This window comes from Cheilinus undulatus, linkage group 16 (genome assembly GCF_018320785.1).
Source record: "Cheilinus undulatus linkage group 16, ASM1832078v1, whole genome shotgun sequence".
NCBI lineage: Eukaryota > Metazoa > Chordata > Actinopteri > Labriformes > Labridae > Cheilinus > Cheilinus undulatus.
In genome coordinates, this window is record NC_054880.1 from 44,652,537 (window position 1) to 44,674,756 (window position 22,220).

The 22,220-nt window shown below is 38.2% G+C and overlaps 1 protein-coding gene across 2 annotated transcripts; it reads right to left on the reverse strand.

Annotated features, from left to right (window-relative positions):
- Nucleotides 1–16: 16 nt before the first annotated feature.
- Nucleotides 17–20,594, reverse strand: tert (telomerase reverse transcriptase). 2 transcript variants are annotated; one of them, XR_005993037.1, is made up of 17 exons: nucleotides 20,295–20,594; nucleotides 17,091–18,384; nucleotides 16,830–17,019; nucleotides 16,598–16,751; nucleotides 13,417–13,584; nucleotides 11,889–12,050; nucleotides 11,703–11,804; nucleotides 11,540–11,625; nucleotides 11,276–11,392; nucleotides 11,077–11,148; nucleotides 8,617–8,805; nucleotides 8,244–8,370; nucleotides 3,604–3,665; nucleotides 3,314–3,438; nucleotides 3,086–3,223; nucleotides 1,005–1,164; nucleotides 17–891 (listed from the first exon to the last, which is right to left on the reverse strand). XR_005993037.1 is itself a non-coding variant. In XM_041808000.1 (16 exons), exons 1-16 carry the CDS (start codon nucleotides 20,508–20,510, stop codon nucleotides 1,061–1,063), a joined length of 3,306 nt encoding a protein of 1,101 aa, XP_041663934.1. In that variant the 5' UTR covers nucleotides 20,511–20,594; the 3' UTR covers nucleotides 17–1,060. The 2 variants fall into 2 exon arrangements, 1 of the variants encoding a protein (XP_041663934.1); XM_041808000.1 differs by having other exon boundaries at nucleotides 17–1,164.
- Nucleotides 20,595–22,220: the final 1,626 nt, after the last annotated feature.

Here is a 22,220-nt window from a genome sequence, read left to right on the forward strand (position 1 = left end):
ATTTATCCACTTTTAACCCATTTTTATTCTGTTTAAGAAAAGGGATTCACATTTTTCAGATGTCTTTATACTACAGCAAAAACGGATCAAAAAAAGGTTTTTGTTGCTTTGATGAGAGTCGTTATTGTTCATAAAAAAACCGAAGATATCACAGCGTAACTTTATAATTCCCCCAGTTTGGCTGGGCCCTAGAAAGCTCTCTCCTTTTCCCCCCTCATGGACGTCCTTGTCTCCACAGGACTGTTCTTGAATGTTCATGGCTGTGTTCAAACCACCTTCAGGTACACTGAGGGTCCCGGTCTCTGGCACCTTTATTTTGGGGGGCCACAGCCTGAGAGGGTTGAGAACCCCTGCTGTACTGAACCACTCAGTAGAAGTGCAGATTTATTTGGTGAAGATTTATTGAAGATTCAACATAACACAATACTGAAACACACAGCTGTCTCTGATTCATAGAAACTTTTATTGGAAACACTCACACTCATTTCCAGAGTCACAGATCATCTCTGTCTTAGATGCTGAGATTCCTGCTGCTCATAGACTGATCTTATCAGGATACATAAAGGCTATTTTCCAGATTCAGTCATGTGTTTTAGTGGAAAACAACAGCATAAATCAAAGTTCAGATAGTCAAACAGCTGTGGGATGAGAGGGTGTCTGGCACAGTAACAGGATGATTATCATTTATCCATCTTTACTAAACTGGTGACTGCTGTTTTATAGGGAGAGCTTATGGCACAGGTTTATCACTTGGATGTTTTTTATCAGTTAACTAAGGCCAGCTTTCCCGTCAGTGTATAATTTAAAAAAAAAAAAACTGGCACACTGACAGGTTAGGTCAAATAGATCCACAAGATTTAAACACGCTGTTCTTTTCCACTTCCTTGAAACCTGAAGAAAAGGTGAAAACTGTTCTGTAACATGTCCTGGTTTCAAATCAAGGGTTCACTTTCAAAACATCATACAACAACATACACATTCTAGCAAAGCTGGGCTAAACTCACCTTTGAGCTGAGTTTTGCTGTTGTAGTTGAAGACAGACAAGGACAAAGCCGCTGCTCTACACCTGCATGGCAAAGAAATCAAGCGGGATACTGGGAGTATTCGCCTGTCTGACCCTGGCCAGCCTCAGATCCCCCAAACGTCGCTCCAGATGGCGCTTCCCTGTCAGAGGATGACAGCAAGGACAGAAAGATGCTTTTTGATACCTGTAAATCAAATAAAAAGCCTGGAATAAATGCGCCTGTGTTCATGAAACATCATGTAGTCCCAAAACTTTTTGGTTCTTTCATAAAGTCCAATTTTAGACGAGTTAAATGACTGCCTGTTGCACCAGCCCTGCATAGGTTATGTGTTTAGTTATGAAGTCCAGACTAAACTCTACTTGTAACTTAAGGTTTCTAATGTTTGGTTGTCCCAGAGGTGAGCCCGCAGCTGTGATCAGTGCTTCTAGAAGGTGTGTCTGGAAAAAACTGTAGTAAAAAGTCTGTGATTACAGAGGGTGTGAGCTGAAATACATCCGTCCATTTTTATAACAATCTCTTTTACCATGATAAGTTAATTTTGGTCATCTTATCGAGATCTAAACCTGTTTAACTGAGGAAAACGGCACTGGCTTTCTTATTTTGATTATTTAGCATCTTAAAATCTCAAGAAAACAAAAATAATCAGACCTTATCCTGAAAAAATGGAAGAAAATACAATGTATGCATGCAAGCTAGTGCTGCACAAGTAATCCTGTTGTGATTGCAATGCGATGTGATGCAATCACAGATTAGATTAAATCACAGTATGGTCTGCTGCAATTTATAAATTGCAGAAGTCGCATTATTTCTTTAACATGAAATGTGTCAAAATATCAGCTTAACATTCATTTTTGCACCAGCAGAGATTTGATGCACATTATGCAAACATTTAAGGGTGATTTTTTAAAATGGTTTACAAAAATCTGCCTTTTCTTGTTTTATGAATGTTTTTCTTAACCAAAATTAGTGAAATAAAAAAATGATAATCCCCTTCAATAAAGCAACCTGATACCAAATTTGTAATAAGAGCAAAAATAATTGCAACTAGATAAACATACAGCATGTTATTGCTCTGTCCTAGTTCATAGTGTCTAATATTAATGAAGATAAGCATTAGTTCACAGAAGTCATAACCCTTCCTGCAATCAGCTGATAGTCAGCTGATAACTATTGCCTCCATCAGCCACTCACAGCTCTTTCTCTCAACACAGTGGTGTATGACCTACTTCTCATTAATCCCTGCTTGCATTAATGCAGCTGCTGGCTAAGCTTTAACCTCCTCCACTCCAGCCTCCTCCTTTATAGCTTAAAGCTTGTCACTCATATTCAGATTCATGCTACTAATGCATGGCTTCTAAAATAACATCATTGTTTTCAATACACATCTTCATAAATGTATGTAACCATATGGGAGTTTCTAGCCATGCAATCCCTGGAAAGTCAAAGCGCGCTGCTTGACGAATCCAGGGAGCATCTTTACAGCAGAACCTTCTCTGCAATGAAAAACTATAAATCAATTTTGCATTAAAACGGTCAAATGTATGATGGGTGTTCCTGACTGGATGAAGGACACAATATAGAATGAGTTATAGCTTGAATTTCTTGAAAAATCCCGTATAGTCATGGACCAAAGTATTGGCACCCCTGGAATTTTCCAGAAAATACACCTTTTATCCCAGCAATTATTGCTATCACAATTACAATTGACTGTGTGCAAGGAATCATGAAATCTGGAGACTATCAAAAGATTTTGGGCAGCAATGTAGGGCCTAGTGTCAGAAGTGGCCAGCAATGAGTCCGGATCTAAATACCACTGAAAACCTACGGAGAGATCTCAAAACTGCTGTTGAAGAAGGCACCCAATAGTGTATTTGCCCTTTGTTAAGTATTGTACATATAATAATGTCTGATCTGCTGTTTTTAATCTCTTGCATGTTTAACATATGCTAGTGAATCTTCTAAAATATGCACATTTATTGGTGAACATGTCATTGAAATTGTGCTACATAATACCCCGTGTAATATCACTGTGTACCTGAATGCTTCCTGAGAATACATACGTTTGTGCAGGTGTGGGAGAAGACTCTTGTAGAGAGTTCGGTGTGGTGACAGCACCAACAGGAAGGAGAGACAGAACAGCAACTCCACTGCTTCATACTGCAGAATGCCGGTTTGGGCCTTACTGCCTAAACTCAGTCCTGGATCCAGAGAGAGAGAGAGACAAAGACGTGATGGCAAAGTTAAGGAAGTTAGAAAATCTATCATGCTTGAGTAAGGGGAAATGTTGCCTTTGTTGCTGATCCTGATGAGATGATTTGCGTACTGGGCCATGTCCCATATCATCTGAAGGAAGAAGCCTGGGTTCTTAGCAACTGTCTGACCAAAGGGCAGACTCTGAGAGCACACATGGAACCTATAAAGGAGTTGGGTTTGTGATGGGTACACAGCAGATGTTATTTTTAGTGTCAATATAATTAATCACAATTTTAATAGATGTAAAAAGCCCTGTGGGAAGTGGTGCAAGCATATTACTGTATGTACAACAATAAACACTTGGAGAGTGAAGGTCCATGCTCACCTGCATGCTTGAAGCAGCACCAGCTCGTAGATGTTCTTGTAGACTGTCTGAAGAGAATTGGTCTGAGAATGAGTAGAAATCTGTCAGTACATTCAGCACAAACCAAACCTGGAGCATTTTGTCTCTAGCATATCCTGCTACATCTTATCTCCATTACTTGAAATGTCACAGGTCACTTAACCAGTTATTGTGAAACTTGACATGTTTACAACCATTTCTAATCACTTTGTTTCTGTTTGAGGCTAAATTCCAGTTGGTCACCTTGGATATTTTTCCTCCACTAGTTAATAAATGTCATCTAAGAGAATAATTTGTGACGGAGAGTGCAAGGTCAGGTTTTCAACTCTGCCCTATGAGGGTGGGACCCCTTTAATTGGGACAGCTGATTTATGTTTGTCATCCAGCTGACTGGACATACAAATGGGCCAAAACCCCCTTAAAGGGTAGATGACCCAAACCTTTGGAGAGGACCTGGTACTTGACAAGCTCATAAATAAAAGGCTTTTTAAAATGAGGGCACTCTAGAATGTTCAGTTAGTTGAATGTACAGAGATTAAGAGACTGTACAACTTTGAAATGTAGGACGACTTTGTTACATCACACAAGAACTGTATGATTCTGACCCTTTGCATGCATTCATTATGACACTGTAATGATGCAGGATATTTTTAAAAGAGGATATATATATATATATGTATATATATATATGTATATGTATATATATGTATATGTATATGTATATATATATATATATATATACAGTGCTTAACGAATTTATTAGACCACCTGTCATAAAAATGAGAAAACATAAACATTCTGTTGAAGTGCTTTAATGCTGACTCTTTCATTTTCAGTCAGCTCTCCACGTTTTACCATTTTGAACAGGAATGAGGAATTTCAAACTGAATTCACCTTTTTAGACCCAAATTTGAGCCGGCTCACTGGGCTTCTCTGAGAAGTCAGAAATGAATCAAGCATAACATTCAACCACTAAAACTTATTTTTCTCTTCAGGAATGCAAGTAAATACCTATAATTTAACATATTAATCAAGAAATATTAATGTGCTTTACTATTTTTCAGTTCTTTTGTAAATCAGTATATTTGAATATTCATGGATAACAATAATAATTATATTTTAGCATTAAAAATATAATTTGGGTTAAAGAGCTTCTACATATTGGTGTATTAACCATTGCAGAAACATAAAAAATGATTCTGGTAATTACCAATGCTGTTAATTTAGGGCAGCTGTGGCATAAACCTTACTTTGGGTGGTGGTCTAATAACTTTGTTAAGCACTGTATATATCAAAAAGGGGAAATACTCTACTAATTTCTTAAGAATAAGGTAATAATTGGCATTTTACCTTTTTACTCAAATAATAGCTCAGTAATATTGAGGACGTATTTACCTGGTAATAATAATGTATTAATTGCAATTATCAGGTCAGTTTCAGACTGGGAGGGTGGCACGTGTCGCGACCGCCACACGCATGGATTTTCAGTTTGATTGCATGTTAACAAGTCAGGGCTTTCAGACTGCCTGCATGTACGCCGCGGCTCGCGTGACTGATATGCCCAGCTCAGGCGCGGAGAGTTGAGAGATTCGAAGACAGCAGAATTCATGGTTCCATCAATCACAGCAAGTGGTCCAGGTCCTGAAGCAGCAAAGCAGCCCCAGACCATCACACTGCCACCACCATGTTTGACTGTTGGTATGATGTTCTTTTTATCAAATGCTGTGTTATTTGTACTCCAGATGTAACGGGCCGCACACCTTCCAGAAAGTTCAACTTTTGTCTGGTCAGTCCACAGAATATTTCTCCAGAAGTCTTGGGGATCATCAGGATGTTTCTGGGCAAATGTGAGACAAGGCTTTGTGTTCTTCTTTGTCAGCATTGGTTTTGGCCTTGGAACTCTCCCATGATGCCATTGTTGCCCAGTGTCTTTCTTATGGTTGAGTCATGAACTCTGACCTTAACTGAGGCCAGTGAGGCCTGCAGGTCTTTGGATGTGGTTCTGGGTTCTTCTGTGACCTCCTGGATGAGTCGTCGTTGCACTCTTGGAGTCATTTTGGTTGGCCGACCACTCCTGGGAAGTTTCACCACTGTTCCCAGTTTTCTCCATTTGTGGATAATGGCTCTGACCGTGGTTCTCTGGAGTCCCAAAGCCTTGGAAATGTCTCTGTAACCTTTTCCAGACTGACAGATTTCAATCACTTTGTTCCTCATTTGTTCTTGAATTTCTTTGGATGGTGGCATGATGCGTTTCTTTCTGAGATCTTGTAGCCTACTTCACTTTGTCTGACAGCTTCTATTTAAGGGATTTCTACATTCAACAAATCTGGCAGTAAACAGGCCTGGGTGTGGCCAGAGAAACTGAACTCAGCAATTACTTTTCTACACAGGACCAGATAGGTTTGGATTTTTTCCTCTTAAAAAAAATCATCTATTAGAAACTGCATTTTGTATTTATTTGTGTTGTCTTTGTGAGATATTAAAATTGGTTTGATGATCTGAAATATTTAATTGTGATAAATATGCAAAAAAATCAGGATTCAAAAGGGGGGAAATACTTTTTCACAGCACTGTATTAAGACTTGTTATGTAATATTATATATACTGTAAGGTGTTTTGGTTTTACCTTTAATTTTCTATTTTGTACAGCAAACCCACTGTTTCCTGCTGAAACATATTCTTTTTATCTGTTAGTACTAAAGTTACCTCTGTGCTCGTATTAGTCATCTTGTAAACTTGTCAATAATTTTCCCAGTGCTTGGAAACCAGCAGCAGTAACTCCCATCTTTAAGGCAGGTGATAAAACCAACGTAGCAAATTACAGGCCCCTAAGTATTCTCCTGGTAATCTCCAAAGTCACAGAAAGAGTCCTCTGTGACCAGCTGATTGCCTATAAAAACACCAGTCATTTTCCATTGCATCTTATGCAATTTGGATTTTGGAAACTTCCCTCCACGGTGTAAGCAATTTTCTATTTTGTTGAACAAACCAAATCTGGTCTTGACAGTGGAGGTGTTGTTGCTGCCATTTTTCCCTGATCTTAAAAAAAAACCTTTGATACTGTAAAATTGATACTTTGAGAATGTAATGTTTTGCTTTCTAAATTGTCAACGTTTAACTTTTCCGGTAAAGTACTGACATGGATGGAGCCATATTTATGTTAAAGAAAACAGTATACAAGAATTAATGATACATGCTCATCTTTTGTTGATTGTAATGTTGGAGTGCCGCAAGGATCAGTTCTAGGGATGATTTTATTGACAAACTTCTGCAGCGTTGAGCTGGTTGGCAGGAGCTACCACTCTAAAACCATAATACACCCTCTATGAACAATCACTGAAAACCCGTGATAAAAGCCAAGGACCTACCACTGCTGTAACATCATTACTGTACAACTTCATGACCTTTGCCAGTTTTCTCTGTTATGCAGGTACTCTGTGTCTGATATATAAATTAATTCATGATCAGGCACCACCACCTAAGGCTGGGCAATAAATCTATTAAATTGATAAATCGTATTTTTGAAAAATGAAAATAAAGATTTTCTGTTAAACTTAACTGCAATAATATAAAAAATAAAAGCTAATGTCACAGGCTTTGATTTCATGTTGGTTTAAGCAACCTTTGAAACAAAAAATGTGCATTTTTTCATATTACTCTTGTGTAACCAGTTTTAATAACAATATTTGATTTTAGTAGATATTGAAATTAAACAAAGTTTTGATCTGCTTGCCAATATCTTTTATAAACGTATCTGTGGCAGATATGACAAGCAATCAAATACAATTTATATATTTGTATTATTTCTGTATTTACAATAAGACTGTAAATACAGAAATAGATCCATAGATCATAAAGAGACATTAGTATTACTTTTGGTCTGTTTTTAAACAGATACAAACTTTCAGAGTCTGAGTGTTAATGTAAATAATCCTACATAGTGCAATTTTAAAGACAAGTTTACACCTCACACTTTCTAAAGCAAGATTCTGCTCAATTTTGTTACATTTTGTTGGTAAAAATAAAAGAAGTCCATTGGAGGAGTTTCTGTTTCATTTGAAAACAAAAAAAAAGCTCAAAATCATTAATCGAGTTTTTTGTGAAAAAATCTGAGATTTAATTTTTAACCATATCGCCCAGCCCTACCACCACCACTTAAACAATGTGGGACGCTGCAGGAACAATGCGAGGGAGTCCAGGGCATCGGCAAGGAGACTATTTAGCTAAAGTTAGGAAAACTGGGATTGGACTACCTGCATTTTTGGAACTCAATTCTTAAACCTGTGGATGCACCAATCTTACAGAGAGTGAAATTAGTTTTTAAAAATGTTGTTTTCAGTGATGCATTGTTATAGATTTTGTTTTGTAATTGTTTGTCTGTTGTTTTTACTGGTTTATAATGTATGTTTTTACATCTTCCTTCACAGGGACCACAGACGTAAATTAGCTTCATAGCTAACTCCGGCTCAACAGTTGTGTTTTGCATGGCTCCTCTCAAATAAACTAATACAACAAACATTTTATTTAGATCAGATCCAACACTGTTGATTGGATGATTGAAAAATATTTAAAAGAAATTATGAGCAGGCTTATGAAAACTTTTAAAGAAATGTGTCCCTAACCTTCAGGTCCAAGAACAAAGCATGAAACTTGAGTCTGAGCATGGCCATCAGCTTCCTCCTCATCTGCTGTCCAGCTAAGTGGACAGAGCCCAACGTGAGGCTGTAGCGCAAAGACAGACCTGCATAGCTGAGATAAGAAAAAATTAAAGTTGAACATAGTTTGAAAAAAAAAAAGAATTGTTCTGCAGCTACGGTGCAGTTTGCAAAAATATGAATCATAGATGCTAGACAGGGAGTCTCTAGGAATTTTTATGGGTAGGTACAAAGTACAGGGAGTTGTTTACTGACATTCAAGGAAACTATAAATGGCAAAAGTTCAATAAATGGTAAAGTAAAAAGCACACTTGGCAATAATTACACTGCGATGCTTCACCTTGAATAATCTTTGTAGACATCCAGCGAGTGCGTGTCAAGCAGCAGACCACACCAGGGGAAGAGGCAACGAGGGGACAGCACTCGGATGTCAGGACAAGAACCCAAGTTCCCAGTCACCTGAAAATTGACCACCACCTTCTGTGGGTTAACCACGAGACCGTACTGTGGTATCCCAGCCAGCAAGACCCTATGAAAGACCAGAATAGTTTTTGTTCATCTTTGTCCAGTAGGGAAATAGGAAAATAATGACGTAACTAGCAGGAGCATAGCAAAACTCAGCTTGGTGTCTGTTAAATCTGTCTCTCAGTCTTTTTCCATTAAAAAACAATAATGCACTGCCATACAGGTGCATCTAAAAATAAGAATATCATGTAAAAGTTCCTTTTTTCCTGTGATTTACTTCAGAAAGGTAGATTTCCATATATCCTACATTCATCTCACAGTTGCTCATAAAAAATCTACTTTCTGATAAATATTAGAATAATGTGGACAATTTGAAAAGGTCTCTGAGTCTTTATTCTTTCACTCTAGTTCAGTACACAAAACTGTAATCATGGCAAAGACTGCTGACAAAGGTCCAGAAGTAAATTTTGCATTTTAATTTGAAATCAAGGTCCCAGAGTCTGGAAGAAGGTTCTGAAATGGTGTGCCCAACCACTCATCACTACTACAACTCTATAAAAAGTACTGTAAATAGGACTGTCCACGGGATTGGCTGGGCCCCTGAAAAACCCAGAGAATAGGCAGGCGGTGACTTATTGATGATATCAGTGGATGTGTGCTGGATCAGTAGCATTGGTGCTAGCGTCCTAGCTAACAGTTCCCTCGATTTGGAGCTAAAAAGTGTGGCAAGCTAACCTTGCAGCGCAGATGGATTCACCCGTTTCCGTCTTTCTCACTGGTGAATCCATCTTGCAAAGCTCCCGTCTGAACAGTTTGGGGCCCGGTTACAAAGTGATAGGACCAATCAGCGTCGAGGGCCAGTACTTTCAGGCACAGAAGCGTCAAGACGTAAGCAAGCAGCGACAAGAGGCCGGTGCAATTACGGCGGAAGAGCTTAAGTTTTATCAGAACTTGACGACATTTCTTTCTTAAAAGAAGAACAAAGAACAGCAGTGAGTTGTTTTCTTTTCAAAAATGACAAAAGTCGAGTACTGACATGTCTACAGTTGCCATGGTTCGCGTTATGCAGTTCTCTATGGCGTTTACTCCTCAGTACCGGCTACGACGTCACGTGTTTTGTTGCTCTGATTGGCCCGTAAAGATGTGACGGACAGAACGTTCATCCAGTCACCCTCCACGGTCTATGGGAGGTTAAACACATCCATCTGGCGTGTCAGCTGAGTGGCAAGCTATTGTTGGCTTCAGATGTTGAAATTATTTATTTGTGCTACTTTTAACCAATTTAACCACTTTTACTATCAATTTCGCCTCTTCTTTTGACATCTTTTACCAGTCTTGCTGCTTTTTGCCATTGTTGTCACTTCTTTTAGTCGCATTTGTCCCATTTCCGCCTCCTCTCTTTGCCACTTTTAACACATTTTTCTTGGTTTTTTTTTTAACCCTAATCTTCCACTTTTAAGCTAATTTTTCCACATTCTTTTACAATCACTTCTTACCCGTTTTTGCCCTCGCTCTTTTCACAATTAGCCACTTTTGTCAATTAAAGTTGTCTCAGTTTCTCAAGCTTTGTTTTCTGGTATCCTGATATTTGCACACATTATGGCTTAGCTATGAATTTTACATTTACATTTTTAAGAAGGATATATTGTTCCAAAGAACAAATAAATAAAACATTTTTGTTGCTTTGATAAAGGGTCTTTATTATTCAGGTTAAATATATTGGTTATCACTGTGTAGCATAACAATGGGCCATGGTTTTGATGACCTGCCAAGATCCCCCTGTTGGTTTGGACCCAGAAAGCTCTTCCCTTCACCCCCCCTTGTGGACGGCCTTGACTGTAAAATAATTCTCTCCATTTCATTTTTTTACAGCTGAAACGTGTTTAATTCATTTCATATTACAATATCTATTATGTAATAATATTTCCTGACTCTATCTTTGCACAACCAGTAGTTAAGTTTAATTTGCTTTGATATTAAAAAGTTTCCATGCATGAGGGTTGGTATTTAATCGTTTTTAACTTTATTTTTTCCAACAGTTAATGTCACATTAATATTTCTGACTTGATCATCAAAAAAGTGAATTGATAACATAATAAAGTTTTATTTTAATTTATTACTTCCTCTGCATAATACTTCTTATGGTATCAGGTCATAATTTTACTGCCACTATAATAAAGGACTGCTAGTAAAGCCACAAAAACATGATTAAGTTTGCATTGATGAGGATATAAAACTCTTTTTCTGTCCTGTCTGGTTATCTGTTTGAGGTGTTGGCAGGGAGCTCTTCTCCTGTTTTATCAACATTCAGTCATAAAAACTTGCTTTGTCATACCTGAGAAAACCTTGAGCTTCCTGTAAGTCTGGTGTTATCAGAAGGAAGTCGTCCACCAGTCTCATTAAACATCTACAGAAAACAGAGAAGTAAAACACCAGTGGAGATGTGCTACTGTAGGGAAAGGGTGCCTCCTACTGCTACAGATGTGTTACTACAGCTATGAAAGCTCACATGAAGACCGAACTATCTGCTGTACCCTTTCTTTCCAGTGATGTCTTTAAACAGGCTGTTCTCCATGTGACCATAGCAAAGACAGCAGAGCAGACTGGAGACGACCGAGCCCTGAGGAATCCCTCTGCACTGGCGGTACGTTCTGGAACACAGCAGGACGAAACAAACCATAATTAAGAAAGAACAAGATGGGTATGCACCATAGTGCTGTACTAACCCCAGCATATTATTAGATTGTTAAATGCATCTATATTTATAATCTTTAGTCAGTGATGTTTATAACACTCACTTCTTCCCAAACTGAACAACGCTGCCAGTCAGCATTTGGGTGAAAAACTGCATCGCATCTCTGCCGTGAAGATCTGAGCTGAAGTTCTGAAGGAGTGAAGACTCAAAGGTAAATAAAGTGTTAAACATCCTAATAAAAGGATACCTGCCCAGGTAACCCTCACCTGCTCCACCAGTATGGAGTGATGAACTCTGCCGCTTTTCTGCAATGACGTCACAAAGCCTTTCATGTTAGTGGACCCCATGTTATCCTCCAGGAAATCCGCCTGTGTTAACAGAAGGAACGTGCGCATACTGTGTTTTTGTATGTGCACAGGCGTAGTGTTTAAGATGTGTGTGAGATATAATACTTGTTTAACGAAGGACTTCTTCAGGCCCTCGTAGGAATCAGCCCAAATCTTGGCGTATCTGCGGATGGTGAAGAGTTCATCTGTGACCGGGGACAGAGCCTGGCCAATCACCTCTATGAGTTTATCATGAGGCAGACTTTCATAAGCTCCACTCACGTCCACCTGAAATAGAAATGCCCACATGAAAGAGAGACAAATCTGATGAAGCCTGTTATTGCTTTAACCTCCTAAGACCTGAGTCTTTGTTTGGAGAGCATTTTTAGTTCTCCCACTCATGTGGGATAAGTAGGGTCTGATAAGCTAAAACAGGGATGTCAGACTCAATCACAGCAGGGGCCAAATTCTGAATTTGGGTCTAACCTGAGGGCCTAACTGCGTCAAAATCTGAAAAAAAAAATTATAAATCAAGAGTTTCGTAAGTGAAATATGAGATAAAATTCAAAATTACAAGTTTTTAATTATGAAATTAAAATAAAAACATTGAGTTATAAAGGTCCAAAGATTAGAAAAAAAATGAAGATTTTAAATCAAAAAGGTAAATATTTGGGATTCAAATTCAAATTCATGAATTTAAAATGTCAAAATATGACTTAAAAATTTAAATTGTGAATCCAAATGGTCAAAATAGGAGATAAAAAGTCAAAACCATAACTTTAAGTCATAATTGTGAGATTCAAATTAGAAAATTAAAAATGAAAACACAAATTTCTTTTATCGCATTCCTGAGTTTTAATGAAATTATTTTAACTCTTTACTCTTTTGAATTCTTAAGACTTAACAAGGATTTTTTCAATCATCAAGGTTAAGTTTACATTTTTATACTGGAGGAAATCTGCAGACCTCATATCGGAGGGGCAGTAATAACTTAAAACATGAAATGATATTGGGGGCCGGGTATAACTGTGCCACGGGCCGGATTTGTCCCCCGGGCCTTGAGTTCAACACCCCTGAGCTAAAACATCAGCCTCATCATTGAACAGGTTTTTCTTGGAAATTTTCCTTTACAAAATCCAAATTCTATAAAATTTCCATTATTTTTTCTGTGAAAATACTTAAATATATTTTCAAAGTATCTCATGAAAAGTACCTCAAAATTTCCCTTCTTAAAATCTTTAAGTGAGACTTACAAATAAAAAAGTACAAATTTTACAATTATCTCAGCAACCATAAATGGTTACTAAAATTTAGGAAAATCAAACTGTAATGTCCTCATATGTGGATGCAGGGTCTTAAAGCAGAACTCAGCAGGATCAGTTTAGATGATAAGTTACGTTCTCAGATCCCCTCCACATCTTCTAATTGCTTTAAAAAGTCATCTACCACTCCTTCACTGTCTGGTTATCATAGGAACTATTAAATGATGTGTAAAAACTCCTGTGCACAAGTTTCAACTCAGATAGGTTCTGTAAAATAGGCAAACTGTCCTGGTGATGTCAATGTTATTTCTTGTTGAAAAAACAAATAAAAATGTAGCTATCAGGTATGTAGCATGCTTTACAACCCCAGAATAGATGTAACTGAGCCAAACCTTAACAAAATAGAGAGGCTGTGGCTTCTCCTTCTGGGCTGGAGCTATGGAGCACAGCACCTTGTGAACATCCGTCATCCCCCACACTGTGGAGCCAAGGAGGGATGGAGTGGAGCGCACACAGGCCCGCAGCATGGCTAACAAGTCTCTGACACGAGCCTGGTAAATCTGTGGGGGAAAAGGCCAAAACATGTTCACATTGTTATTACGACAGTATGGTATCAAAAAGTAACAATTAAATGCTTTGTTATGTGTAATATTTATGGTAAGGCTTGACCAAATATCTGTCTGGCTGATTAATGGGGTTGATATTTGACATTTGGATGATTATCTGCATCTGAATTTTTTTCTAACTGATTGCTAATACGGTTTATTTATTAAGAAGTGCACCACTCTGGCTCTGTTGACAATAATGTGTCTCTCTCTGGCTTTGTTTTCCCTCTCCACAGTCTAATGTCCTGGCCACAACAATTTCTGATAAGTAGTTAGTCACTAAGTATTTTACTTCTTTTGAATGGCACAATTATCACCTCCCTTCTCTGTGTAACAACCCTTTCAACTAGAGCAGGTAAGAAAAAGAAACTCAAGCTTGGGTTACTGTAACAGAAGAAAAGATTTTGGATCAATTTAGGGTAGAAGAAAGTAATTTAAAAGTTATAAAGAGAGGGCCTACTGAAAAATAAAAGGGAGAAAGAAGAAAGGGAACCTCAGAAAAGTCAGTATTATTTGTCTGAATTGGGGATGTCAAAAAAAAAGAAATTTCTAATCATGACTAATCGCAGATTTTCTGAAGTTAATCATGATTAATCCTGCCTTTTTGACACATTTTTAAAGTCCACTATTTCAAGTTTTTTTTTATCTTTAAACTAAGGGTGCACACGAGGTTTTAACATTAACGTTTTATACCAGAAGAGTCAGACAGCCCAGCCAGTCGTGTGGTTTCAAGGTGTTTTAGTGAGAGTGGATATTTCTGAAATAATTACAGGATATTTTGTTTAACTAAGAAAATCAAGAACCACCGGAGAAAAAAAAAACAGTACATATATCAGTCATATTTGAAGACAGTGCTGATTTGGCTGATCTAATGATTCTGAATGGTATGGCATGAAGAGCCATTGGGAGCCTGAGGAGCTTGATCTATTGCTGAGCTGAGCAAATCACTAGTGAGTTAAAGGCCACAGAAGCCTTACATATACAGATTTTGTGTATGCACTTTTAAAATGTTTTTGAAGAGAAATAATAAATGTATTACATATATGTCTGTCTGTTTTAAACACTATATACATCATTGTTTCAAAATTGATAAATGTATTTGTGTCTTACGTCTCTAAACATCTTGCCCTCTATGCAGTTAAATCATTATTTTTTATACTGAGTGAAATCTTTTAACCTTAAGTCCTTGTGATTTTAAAAACTTTATCAGTATGTTTCACATGTTGAACAGAAGTCTTATACACAGTGGACTCAGAGAACATGCAGACCCCCTTCACTGCTGTCAGTTCTTTATGTTGCAGTCTGCTGCTACAGTAGAAGAACAAGTTTATCCTGATTAACATACACTTAGTACCCCATAATGACAAAATGAAAAGAGTTTTAGATTGTTTTGCAAATTTACTTAAACTATAAAAATGAAAAATAACATTGACATAGGTACTCAGACCCCTTGAAAAACACTTGAAATTCAGCTCAGATTCTTCCCATATCTCTGATTGTTGCTGAGATGTTTCCACGCCTTGATTGGAGTCAACCTGTGGTAAATTAAACTGATTGGACATGATTCGGAAAGGCACGCACCTCTTACTAGAAATTTACACATCTGACAATGCATGTCAGAGCAAAAATCAAGCCATGAGGTCAAAGGAGCTGCAGAGCAGCAGAGCTCAGAGACAGGATTGTTGCAAGGCACAGATCTGGGGAAGGCTTCAAAAAAGTTCTGCTGCACTGAAGGATCCTAAAAACACAGTGGCCTCCATAAAATAACTAGGACTCCTTTAAGAGCTCATCACCCAGCCAAACTGAGCAATCATGGGAGAAGGGCCATAGGCTCTCTGACTGAGCTCCAGAGATCCTGTGTTGAGATGGGACAAAGCTCCAGGATAAATATCACTCCACTGATCTGGGCTTTATGGCAGAGTGGCTAGATCAGGGGTGTCCAACTCAAGGCCCGGGGCCCTTGACCTTTTCAGCTCATAATTTTGACTGTTCATCTTATGTTCTGACCTTTTAAATATAGAATTTTAAATTTTATCTCATATTTTGACACTTTAGATTCACAATTTTAAATTTGAAGTCATATTTTGACCCCTTAAACTAAAGATTTTGAACTTCATCTCATTTTTTTACCTTGCCAACCTCTGACTATAAATTTGAATCCCGTACTTTGGACTTTCAGACTCACAATTTAAAATTCAACACCACATTTTGACCTTTAAAACTCCTGATTTTGAATTATATCTCATGTTTTTACCTTTTCAACTCAAAATTCTGAATTTTTATACCACATTTTGACCTTTTAGATTCACAATTTTTAATTTTAAGTCATATGTTGACCTTTAAAGCTCATGATTTCAAATTTTATCTCATATTTTGACACATTAGATTCACAACTTTAAAATCTAAGTCATTTTTTGATATTTAAAACAAGTGATTTCAAATTATATCTCATATGTTGACCAAGTCATCTTCTCACTCTGACTTTTATTCCCATATTTTGAATTTTGATTAATTATTTTTAATCACAGCATAGTGATGTGATTAACTTGATTAATTTTTTTAATCAACTTGACAGCACTGCAATATGGGTTAACCTAGCTTTTTATAAATCACATCCATTTATTACAACGTTTTTTTACACCTTTTTTTTTTTGTTCTTTTTTTTTTACTCTGTGTTTTTCAGCCCTTTAACATTAACATATTTTTTCTCAAACAAACCTGCCACACTTTTAATCCCAGTCCACACCAACCTGTGGGAATCACTACACAAATAGAAACCTACCCTTTGCATCTTACCTCAATTTTTGGAAACCCAAACAAAAGTATATTTTAAGAGTCTGCTGCTCTCTGATGGGGTCTTTTGTCTAGTTGTGTGTTGAAATACTCTTCTATAAAAAAAATCTGTACCAGTAACACAGAACTCATGGATATATGAGGCAGAAGCTATTTAGAATTCAGTAAAAGTCACCCTGGTTTTGCCATCTGCTCCTAGGACTCGTGTGATAGGCCTCATGCCATCCGTCTTAGGAATGAAACGGAGGCGGGAGACGACGGTAGATTTAGGGAGGGTAGCCGCCTGAGCTGGAGTCAGCTCCTCCATCTGACCCTTAGAGAGATGACCTCTTAAGAATAAAAAATGTTTGTGAGCTTGTGTGGGCATAACTGTATGAGTATAAGCCTTTATGTGTAGGTGTGTTTACCTGAAGGCCAAGTCCTGCAGTTTTGCCCACACTTCCTGTCTGTAAAACCTGACAGCATTCTTCTGGCCTACGCTCTCTGTGGCGTAGAAACAGGCTCGAACCAGGCCAACAACATAGCCATCCAGAAGCCAAGCCAGGAACTGACCCAGGATTTGTGTACGGTATGAGAGCTCGCTGGGCGGGATCCTGCCTGCAGATTGGAGTGATTTGGTTAAATCAGCTATGGCACATGCAGCAGGGTAAAAATAAATAAAGACTTACCTTTTTTACTCATCTTCACCCAGTCACAGTCATTCACCTTCATCTTCCACATCAGTTCAGACACTGAGAGCCTCTCAAACTTCCCACTTTGCAGGAAGTCCCTGACTCTGCTGCAGAAAATAAGTCGGTTGTGGTCTGAGCCCCACAGCTCCTGCGGGATCACAGCGGAGAGGCACTCCCTCACGAACAGGTAAACCCGGTGAGGTGCACAGTGCTGAGGTAAGAGGGAGCTTAAATTCCCTTGTCCCGCATCTGTGACCTCCACCACCGGGCACATCCTCTGCAGTATTCTACTGTAGGGACATTTTCTGTGCTGACGCAACATCTGGATGAACAGGGGGACCATGTTAAAAAAGCGTCTGGGAAGTTTCTTTGGCCTTCTCTCCACGCCGCTTAAATAAGCCACTCCTTCAAAAAACACAACTCTAACTAAATCTTTTCCCTGTAGCCTTCTGGATCCACCAGCACTCCTCTTCTTCCTATTCAGAAGGAAGCCACGCATACCCTTTCCCCCATACAGGAACCCAAGAGCACGGATAAAACATTGCGAGGGAGGCAGAGGCGGGAAAGTTCCTGATCTCCAGCTGGGCCCTCCTTCCAGGGGAAGTGTGGCTGGTTGCATTTCAGTAGGCTGTTTGGCACTGGTTGCACCAATTTCTGAAGGCTTTACAGACAGTGTGAGTTCCAGTGACACTGTTTGCTGTTTCCCTGTTTCAAAGCAAACCTGTTGGACTTCATGAGGGAATCTTATCCGTCTTTTCTTTCCTGAAGCATTCATAGTATCGTCCTCATTGTTTAGCTCAGCTTCTCTCTTTCTTTTCCTGTTCCTCACCCCTTCTGTTTCTCTTCTTCCCTTTTTGCCATTTGTAGGATTCTGAATTTCCTTCACAGCCACTGCGCCTCTTCTCTTTCCAAACTGAGCTCTGCTGCGTTTCCTAGACCGAGGCTGAAGATAAAACCCAGAGGAGGCAGTCGTCATAGTTACTCTATCATAGACAGGACCGCCACACACCTGGAAAAGACACGACGGCGGGACGGCTACAAACACAGAACAGCTCTCCAGCAGGTACCGCGTGATGTCTGTGCCAAGGCGTATGCAGACTTTCCTCCACAGGTCACTTCCATGGATGTACGCAGCGCTTTGTGTGATATCTCCTTGGAATTTGAATTGGTCTGCGTCTTGTTCTTCCCGAGCGAGAGACAGCAAATTGTAGCCATGTGCCAAGACGTTCCTTTTCTTTTTTCTTTTGAGGGTGTTCAGCACGAAGGCCAAAAGTTCAGGTAGGGTACAAATCTGTGTAAAGCATAGAATAAAAACATCATTTATAAGGCTTTCATTTAGTTTATGCACAAGAAAACCTGGCATATTCCTCTCCATTATGTAATAGAAAACATCTGACATCTCTGTATAAAACTCATAGCTTTTGCATTGCAACACGTTCATGTTAAATGTTCTTCAATGCTCATTTTCTGAAAAAAAAAAAAAAAAAAAAAAAAAAAATTGGGGCGTTTATAGACACAACTGGTGACAGTTAAGTTAATGCTCGTATAAAACCAAGCAGCAACCTCCGGTCCTGGAAAATGAAGCCAATGAAGCAAAAAATTCCAGTACAGTGAGTGTCCACTTGAGGCTGCAAGAACACCCGAAGTCCCGTCTGGATATCTGTTAAACAGCCGGTTTTTACACTAGAAATAAACTGGTTAACAGCCTGGTTCAAAAAACCAAATGTGTCCCATTAGCTAATGTCTTCACCTGTTCTCACTGTTCAGAGAATGGTTCAGAGCAGTGATACTCAACATGTGGCTCTTTAGTGATGATTTGTAGCTCTTTTATGTCTTAATTTAAAATAATATTCCCACAGAAAACCTTAAAAAAAGGAAAACTTTGACCTCAGAAGTTAATCACATTAATCAGTTTGTTTCTAAGACTTATACAGAAGGCTTTAAGTGTCAAACATAATTTCCCCATTTTTGCCACATTTATTTTGCCCTTTTTTATCATTTTGTGCCACTTTTCACTCAATTAAGCTACGTTTGCCATTAAGAAACACTTTTTTCCTACTTCTTTGCCAATTTTTGCCACTTTTCCCCATTTTTGCTCTTTTTCACATTTTTCTTTTGCCACTTTTCGCCCATTTAAGCTACCTTTTGACATTAAACACCACTTATTTCCACTTTTTCGCCCATTTTTGCATCTTCTCTTTGCCACTTTTATCCCATTTTTGCCCTTTTCACCATTATTGCCCATTTAAGCTACCTGTTGCCATTAAATACTACTTGTTTCCTATTTTTTGCCCACATTGCCACTCTTGACTGCTTTTTTCCCATTTTAGTCACTTTTCTCTCATTTTTTGCCCGTTTTTACCACTTTTGGACCATTCTTGCCCCCTTTAACTTATTCTTATTGCCACTTTTCACCACTTAGTTTGTGGCTCTTGCAAAGGTATTTTTCAACAACTTGGCTCTTTGGTTGAGCAGGGTTGAGTAGCACTGGTTTAGATTAGGCTATATTTAGGAAAAACCTCACTGCGGATAGCTTGACAGGTAGAAGCTACGTTTCTGTCAACCAGAATGCTAGCTAGCTAGCTGACAGGAAGTCGTACTTGCTGGGCGGGCGGTTAGGTTAGTCCAAAGTTCGGTTGAGACAGCGATTTCAATATGGAAGCTGCGCAGACTGGCTTCAAGAGCTGTTTGAGTCCGTCTGTTGTAAGCAGACGGCTGACGTCACACAGGGTTTGTCCTGTGTGACGTCAGCTTGATCTATGAGGGGCATATCATGGTGTTAAAATCGCTTAAGAAATTTAATCAGACAAACACAGTATTTTTGGCCAGTTTTAACTGCTTTTGCAGTGCAAAGAACAAACCACTTACTGGTTATTTTCATGTATTATGTTTGTATTTCTAGGCATTAAATGAAGATTTCTCAGCAATAATTACAGTTGATTAAATCTCTATTTTCTTTCACAGAACCAAAGTAATTCAAGATATTTATAGAAATGTTTCCTTTCTTTTTTGTTTCCACCACGTGTCTTCTTTCATGATTACAATTTCCTTATAACTGAAATCAACTTGGCGGCCGCATATGGCCCGCGAGCCTCCAGTTGCCCACCACTGACCTAGCATGACAGCTGGCACTGAAGTACGTGCCAACTAAAAAACCACTGACATGGCCGTAAAGTTTGTTTTTAACAGGGACTAATGTACCTGGTTGCAGCTTGGTACTTGCTGTAGTTCCCTGTCAAAGCACACAAAAATGCCCTGAACGAAGGACTTGAAGCGGTGTTTGTCAGACTCTTCGATCAGCTCCACTCTCTGTCCTTCTCTGAACACGGTGCCTGTAACAAACTCCTCCAGCGTCTGCGTGTGCGGGTACAACAGCCGCAGGATGTCCAGGGTACGGGACATGTCATTTACAGACATACTGAAGACATAAACCTGCTCTGGGACGACTCAGGACCGGATATGAAGGACACTAAAGAGGTAGTCGGCATGCTTGTCGAGCTGTTTTTGGCATTTGAGGTCCCGCGTCAGCCTCAGCCAATGAGCGATCAGTTTATTCATAGTGTCCAATCATTTAACCGCTTGCTCTGTAGCGTAAGTAAGAGTTGACCAATAGGAAGAAGGAAAAGTAGTGTTGTCCTTTTTCATCCTCGGATGAGAAATTTGTTAGTTTTAGGTGTGAGAAAGGATATGGAAATGAAAAAGAACAGTCCACGGAAAAAAAACAAAGTTTAAAGGGAACTTATTTCAGATATAACGCACCGAAATTGTGAAAAATAAACTAAAAAACAAAGGAAAACAGCAATGGACACTAGTCATAAAGAGGCTGCAGGATGACAGCTGAGTCTGTGGAAACTAAATGAGTATATAACTGAAAAGACAAGGCATTTCTAGTGAATACATCCTTTGAAGTACGATTATATTTTTATGAATATAAAAAGCATATAAAAATAAGAATTCTAATAATTATAAAAATATTTTGGAAAATCCTAAGGAAAGTCAGCACTGGCACACCTACTAATTTTCTAAGTTCATTTCAAAACTTTCTTTCGTGATAGAACTGAAATGTGTTTACAAAGGAATAAAAATAACAATAATAATAACAACAACAACAATAATAATCATCAAAATAAAATTTAATTTTAATCCACTTTTTAAAACAAGAGTTAATTGGCTTACAGAAAAAGAAAGCAGCAGAACCTAAAACAAAAGAGAAAGACAGTAAAACAACATCAGATACCTAAAAACATCAAGAGAACCCTGAGGTTAAAGAACCTGAACTAAATCAAGACACCATTGGTAGTACTAAAACATCCCAAGACGTCACATGGACCAAGACATCCTTAGACATCACAGGAACTTAGACGTCCTAAGACGTCATAAGAGCTACCATAAACACTCCTGTACATTTTTTAACAATTGATAAGATTAATAGAAAAAAATACTGAAACAAATCTTGTTCTGAAATGTTGGTTTACTGTATCATTATTGCTTTTAAAGACAGACACGTGTAAAGTGTAGTTTTTGAAAACAATATCCTGAAACTGTTTTGCATTTCTTTTGGTATTTTACTGTAAAGAAGTTCTGACAAATTTATGTGTTTTTCCCTCATGACAAAAGTGATAAAACATTTTGTTTTATTTTGGAAGAATGTGTTATTTGGTATCTTGATAGGCTAATATGCAAAAAAAAAAAAAAAAAAAAAAAAAGCTATTGTCTGATAAGTTTTGTAATTTATTCAATAATTGGCTAAATTTCACATCCAAACATCTAAATTAGCATTTAAATAAGTCAATAAATATATAAATGTTTCAAAACATTTTGCAACAAATTTAAACAATAGACCCATTCAGTTTTATTTTTGAACAAACATAAAACAATTTTTATTGCTTTTATATTCCAAAGCTTCATATATACTCTTACCCCCTAGCATTCACATTCATGCTTTGTATTGTCCTTTCCCCAGTTTATCTTACACCTTGTTACTTAGTTTGATCAATGCAGGTGTGACTTTACCTGAAGTAAAATGTAACACCTGTTTTGGAGTCATTCTCTCTCTTGGACCTCCTCATTTAGATTTCAGTTGAGCTTCTTTATGTTTATTAAAGCAGGGGTTCTCAACCTTTTCAG

Excerpts from the sequence above, each read along its gene's own strand:
- tert (XM_041808000.1), bottom strand. The coding sequence starts at position 20,510 with ATGTCTGTAAATGACATGTCCCGTACCCTGGACATCCTGCGGCTGTTG. Across the intron at positions 17,020-17,090 it reads GGTGAAGATGAGTAAAAAAG|GCAGGATCCCGCCCAGCGAG; the intron begins GTAAGTCTTTAT and ends TCCAATCTGCAG. Across the intron at positions 12,051-13,416 it reads AGCCTCTCTATTTTGTTAAG|GTGGACGTGAGTGGAGCTTA; the intron begins GTTTGGCTCAGT and ends TTTCTATTTCAG.